The 6,638-nt window shown below is 27.4% G+C and overlaps 1 protein-coding gene across 1 annotated transcript; it reads left to right on the top strand.

The window, feature by feature from the left end:
• The first annotated feature begins 10 nt into the window (after positions 1 to 10).
• Girdin (protein girdin) lies at positions 11 to 6,638 on the top strand. The gene is made up of 23 exons (XM_017900071.1): positions 11 to 61; positions 266 to 354; positions 425 to 734; positions 821 to 934; positions 1,012 to 1,199; positions 1,302 to 1,383; positions 1,690 to 1,868; positions 2,091 to 2,217; positions 2,294 to 2,420; positions 2,506 to 2,840; positions 2,917 to 3,198; positions 3,565 to 3,671; positions 3,750 to 3,941; positions 4,028 to 4,175; positions 4,302 to 4,484; positions 4,599 to 4,886; positions 4,964 to 5,164; positions 5,237 to 5,382; positions 5,557 to 5,649; positions 5,791 to 5,854; positions 5,950 to 6,058; positions 6,197 to 6,303; positions 6,402 to 6,638. The coding sequence occupies exons 1-23, from the start codon at positions 11 to 13 to the stop codon at positions 6,636 to 6,638; spliced, it is 3,759 nt and encodes a 1,252-aa protein (XP_017755560.1).

The following is a 6,638-nucleotide window of genomic DNA, read 5'->3' as shown; positions in this document are numbered from 1 at the left end:
GAGTGTAAAAATGGCATCTTCTGAGATTGATGATCTATTATCTGGACCTTTGGTAACATGGGTAAGTTTCTTACTTTTTAGGATTATATGAGCTGTGTTTTTAAATTTATAATATTAAACTTAAATTCTTGATGAGAAAAAAATAAAATTGCACAGAAAAGAATAACTTTTTTTTATTAATCATTGTTAACTTACTGAATTAAAATTAATATAATATAATAATGTAATGCATCCAAAATATCAGTATATATGCTTTATGTAATAGTTCGCCAGTTGCTTGGAGGATCCTAATTTGTTAACTAGTTATGATGATTTGGTAGATGGCATATTATTACATAATGTATTTTTACAAATGTAAGTATTTTAATATATTTAAATTTTTATTAGTTCTTTTTTTAAAGATATATATGTTTAATATTTTTAGAGATCCAGAACCACTATATAATGAATTAATACCTCCAGAAGGAAGTTCATTAATTCGGACAAAAAATTTGAAATTTATAGTAGATAATATGAAACAATTTTATGAAGAAGAATTAGGTCATTTAGTCTTAAGATTACCAGATACTTTAAACTTAGGCAAGGAGCCACAAGTGTATATTGCTGAAATGAAATTATTATTATTAATGCTTCTTGGTTGTGCTGTGCAATGTCCTAATAAAGAAAAATTTATCACAAACATAAAAACATTAAATGTTAATACTCAGCTTGCAATAGTGGAATGTATTAAGCAGGTATATTCTCTAAATTTTTAGTTTCTATCTTTTTATATTACTATTTATAACATATAAATACAAAAAGTTTAATGATTATTTATTAGGTCACAGATCATCAAGACATAGTTATTACACAAGATGCAATGGAGAATGTAAATATGGGATGTTTATTTGCACAAATAAAAAAGTTGACACAAGAATTAGATTTATATCGTCAGGTATATTTTATTTTATTAATAGTATCATTTAACCAAATATTATATTAATCCAGCATGAGATATCATTGATGTAACAGAAATGGAGAAATACTATTATAAATGAAAGTGTTGAAAGGAACGATTCATCAATTAGTGTAGAAGCTGAAGAAATAAATAAAGCACAACAGTCTAATCTTGTTATTAAATCCGAACGTGAAGATAGTCATCATTATGCAGTAGAATTAGCTGATTGGAAATCAAGAGTTAGGAAACAACGCCAGGAATTGTGTGTATTATCATTTTTCAGCTCTATTATAACCTTTGGATTATGTTACATTATTAGTTTTTTTTATAATTGTATTTTTCTTTTGTTGTGTGTTATTCATAGAGAAGAAAAAACAGAAGCTTTGTTAGAATGTAAAGAAGAACTTGAGTATCATAAAATGTTAGTAACCAAATTAAAACAAGAGGTAAGGTATTGTATGTCTTACATATACAGTGTCTCATTTTAATCTCTTAAAGTGAATATTTCGAAAAATACGAAAAATATTTAAAATGGTTTAGATAAAAGCTGTATCATATAATTAACTCTGCAATGATCATGGAAAACTTACAAAAGTTAATTTAAAATTTTTAATTTAAAACATTTTTTATTATATATTATTGTACCTCACCAGATACAAAGGTATCATAGTGCTACAAGCTGAAGATTAAAATGAGACATCCTTTATTATTTACTTTTAATAAGTATTAAAATTTTATTATTATTGTTTTAGAATCAAGAATTGATGCATGAAGCACGCACAGCAAAATCTTATAGAGATGAATTAGATGCGGTAATTGAAAGAGCCGATCGCGCTGATCGGTTGGAATTAGAAGTAGTAAGATATAGAGAAAAACTTACAGATATAGAATTTTATAAAACTCGGATAGAGGAGTTACGTGAGGATAACAGGTATTTCATACATACAGGATATTTTGTATCTAGAGCTATAGTCAAGGAAGTGCTTACTTTACAGTTGTTACTTTATAGTTGTATCAATTATGATATAATATAATATATATTTCTATTTAAATGTAATTTGATAATATCTTTTGTATGAAAAATAATATTTGAATATTTTATAATAACCACAATTATAAATATACCATATCATTTAAATATCGATTATTTCAGAGTTTTGATGGAGACTAGGGAAATGCTTGAAGAGCAATTAAATTCATCAAGAAGAAGAGCAGATAAAGTATTGGAACTTGAGTCTGAAATTATTAAATACAAACAATTATTAAATGATATGGCATTGGTGTGTATATAAGTGAAGATTTGAATTTATTAATTTAAGTAATAAATTTAATTTCCACATGTATAACATTTTTAAGGAACGTGCGGCTGACAAAGAGAAATATCAAGAACTAGTTGAAGAAAACACTCAGTTGCACAAATTAACAAAAGCTGCTGCAAATGAAGCTGCTTTAGCTGGTTCTGTAAGTGATTCAGAAGAACCAGGTAATAAGGCAAATTGTTATTAGTACATAATAACTTTTACTTATCCACTGTATATAAATATAATATATATTTGTAATTTATATAGCACATGCTGATAATAGATTGTCTGAACAATTGACAAATAATGCACAAACACGTGCTTTAAAACTAGAGTTAGAAAATCGTCGATTAGTTGCCTTGATAGACTCGTTAAAAGAAAGTTCATTTCATGAAAATTCATCTCGTGTGTTGGAATTAGAAAAAGAAAAGAAGAAGCTGTCCTTAAAAATCGAGTCATTAAATGATAATATTGAAAGGCTAACACAACAAAATTCAGACTTGGAGTTAGTATGGAAACAAGCACTAGAAGAAAACAAGAAGTTACAGAACTCACTAAAGAATCAAAGAACATCATCCGAGAAACAACAACAAGAATTTCAAGTATATTACGGAAATTCTCTGTATGACTTTTTAATAATTTTATGTTTAATATTTCTTTTCGTTTATTAATTTTTAGATGCAACATTCAAAAATGATAGAACTGGAAAAAAATTACGACACAGCGGTGAAAGAAAAACAACGAGTTCAGTCTTTATTGGAAAGTGTACAAAGACGTGCAGATGATTTAGAACGTAGTTTAGAACTTGCAAATCAGAAAGTTGAGGAATTAAAAATTATCGAGAATAATATAAAAGAAATTAATTCTAAGTGTCTTGATCTCGAATCAAAACTTATAGCTGTAGAAAAAGAGAAAGATATTGCACAACGTGACATTCATCGATATCGAGAAACAATAGAAGTATGAATTTTTTAAGATATTTTTATCAGATTAATTGTTCTATGATTTTCAAATGCTAGGCTATTCTATGAATGTAAATTAATATAAAAGAATCAAGAATAACTTTTGCGTTAGTTACGAACCAATGCTATTACTGTTTCTAGCTCTTTCTTAAGAATTATCAATGTTTTTGTTTGTAATAATGATGAGTGTCCTTGCGCACAAGAACTAAGTTGAATAGCTTTGATCTAAATCATAATATTCTATTATATTCTAATTTGTACTTTAAATTATTGTATTATAATTTCTATTCAAAGTTATTCTATAATTTCAACCACCAAATAATAAATTACTGTGTTAAGTTTTACCTAGTGAAATAAATTTCAGGATAAAGATGTTGCATTGGATAAAGCAACAAATAGCATTGAGGTTTTAGAAAGGAAAGTAACGCAACTTGAACAGGAACTTCATGATTCTGTTACACAAATTTCAAGGTATAAGATATTTCACACATGATATATATGCTTATTTATTATAAGAACCTTTTTTTATAGAATTATTTATTTTGGCAGATTACAAGAAATTGAAAGATCTAGTAAGGAATTGGATTCACGAGCAGCTATTGATAGAGAAACGTTAGAAATTTTGCAATCGAATTTAGTAGCTGAAAAATTGAATACGCAGCAATTATATACGATTTTAGAGAAACTTGGCCTTAGCGATAATATGTTGTTATCGCTTCCACTGGATAATATTGTTAAGAAGTAATGAAATTTCAAATTTCAAATTAAACGTAATATAAACATTGAATAGTAATTATTAATTAATTAATAATGTTCACTAATTACAGAATCGCACAAATTCCGGAAGTCATTGATTATATAAGGAAATCAAACAATTCCTGTTGTGAAAAATTAGTACCTGAATCTATAAATTCCGAGAATGATGAAACTAGTAATATTCATAGTACTTTAGAAGCAACGGTAGAATCCCTCAAGGTATGTTGAAATTATGCATATAAAGTATTTGTAAGAGAACTAAAAAAATTGGTAAAAATACATACTTTCAATAATTTTATGAAATATAATGTAACAAATTTATAATTTTTTAATTTTTATTTTTAGAAAGAACAGGAACATTTAAATATGAAATTAATTACTGCACAAACAGCTTCAGAAAGCCTTCTGTCTGAAAATGCAAAGCTTCAAGTACAAATAACAACATTACAGTCTCAAAATAATTCATTGACAGCCCAGCATACAGCTTTGCAACTTGCGAATTCGCAACTTGTTGCTGAAAAAGAAGAGGTTAAACTTGAAATTACTAACTTTATTTCTTTTTTAATACAAAGTATTGATGTCTCCACTGTGTAAATATATTTGTATATTTTCAAATATTACTTATTCAATTTTTTAATTTAGTTGTTAAAAGAACGCAGTGCGCAACAGCAAGCACATACACAACTTGTTCATGACCAAGTCACTTTGCAATCTTTGCACGAACAATTAAATAACGAATATGAAAATCTATTTCACGAACACGATGCCCTTAAGTCAAATTTACGAGATGTAAAAAATGAAATTAGAATGTTACGCGAATCATACGAAGGGTTAAAAGGAAAAAATAAGACATTACAAACAGAAAAAGAGTCATTGCTCAATGATGCAAAGAGTTTAAATAATTTGAGAGGAGAACATTCGAAATTGAAGGTATTAAATAAATGTTAATAAATATGTATTGTCATGTGTGTTGAATTACGAATTTAATACCATTTAAATTATTTTAGGATGATTTTAGAAATTTGTATACTGCTACCGAAAAATTAAGAATGGAGTACAGAAATTTACAAGAAGATTACAGAAAAAATAAAATTGAAACAAATCGATTAAGTCTCAAATTAACAGAAATGCAAGGCGAACTGAGTAGCAGAGATGAAAGGTGTTCTAATTTAGAACTTCAAATTAATAAATTAAATCAACGTTGTGAGGTGCGAATAAATATTTGTAACGATATATTTAACATATATTTATTATTATTGTATGTTTCATTTTCGTTTTAGGTTCTATTGCATATGAATTCAGGCTTGGATAATGACAGACGATCACTAATGGATAACATTAGTTTATTGTTTAGTCAATATCATGAACTTTTTACTCATTCTCTTGAAGATAAAGAACATTATCACATGGAAGAAAAAATGTATACGTTAGTACCTTAAAAGTAAAAATTTAATATCATTAAACTTCATGACTACATTAAACAGCAACTAGTTTTGTTTTTCCTCATATTAGTTTATGGATTATTTATAACACGTAATATATTAATTAATATATTAATAATTTTAATGTTTATTACTAATAATAATAATTTTTATTATAGGGACAAAGTGAATCATCTGTATAGACAAAAAGAGAAATTGGAAGATAAGATTATGGAGCATTATAGAAAATTAGAAAGTTGTACTCCAAAAAAGTAAGTTATGTCTCTTTTATACATAATTTTACACTTTTATATAATTCCTTATTATAATTTTAGTTATAAGACAGTTTAAATATTGAGATTGAAAACATTCTAATTTCTAATATCTTCTTTTTCTTTCATTTGTATTTGAAGAAAAGGATTTGGGGCAAATTTCGTACGAAGAGTTCGGAAAGTTGGGTCTGAGTTTCTCAACAAGGTAAATAAATTGGTGTATTTAATATAAATATAAATAAATTTTAAGAATTTTATGTTTAATGTTTGTATTTAATTCAATAATTTTGTATAAATTAGAATCGACGATCTTGGGCGGAAGATTCTAAACACTCGGAAGGAAAAACATACGAATCAGAATCTGGTGGAAATGACTCTGATGCTAGTACGGATGATCATCGGCTAGTAGGTAAGCATGTATTTTAAGTGTGTAAGAGATGTTTAATAGCAGTGTTTGAAAGTTGACACACACGGGTGTGTATAATATAAGTAATCATTGTTTCACTAAAAGAATTTTAGTAAAAGAAACTGATAATATTAATTTAAGGGTCGGCTAGAGGTCTCGGGTCGGATGCATTATCTCTTGGCCATCCAGGCACTAGAAGAACAGTATATTATACTGACGATTCCCCACCGCCACCAACTAATTTACCAGTACGAATTTATTAATTTTTTCCATTATAATGCTTACATTGTTTCGATATTTTATTACGATAGAATATTTTTTTGTATATGTGAAATGGTTATTCCAGGAACAAGGAGATGATAGACGTTCTATATTGTTGGAACAAACTTCACGATCAGAGGTACAAGTAGAACCGCGACCGGTCTTGATATTCAATAAAGTATCGGCAGTTATAAACGAATCAAAGAATCTTAATAATAGCGAGATGAAGGATGTAGGACAAGAGGAAACAATGATGGAAACCCCTGTAGACAAAGATTCAAAAGCGGGCAATCAAGTGTGGTATGAATATGGTTGTGTATGA

The sequence above is a fragment of the Eufriesea mexicana genome, unplaced genomic scaffold (assembly GCF_001483705.2).
Source record: "Eufriesea mexicana isolate 0111107269 unplaced genomic scaffold, ASM148370v2 scaffold996, whole genome shotgun sequence".
In the NCBI taxonomy this organism is placed as follows: Eukaryota; Metazoa; Arthropoda; class Insecta; order Hymenoptera; family Apidae; genus Eufriesea; species Eufriesea mexicana.
The sequence above is the reverse complement of the archived record's forward strand: the minus strand, read 5'-3'. Positions and strand labels throughout refer to the sequence as shown.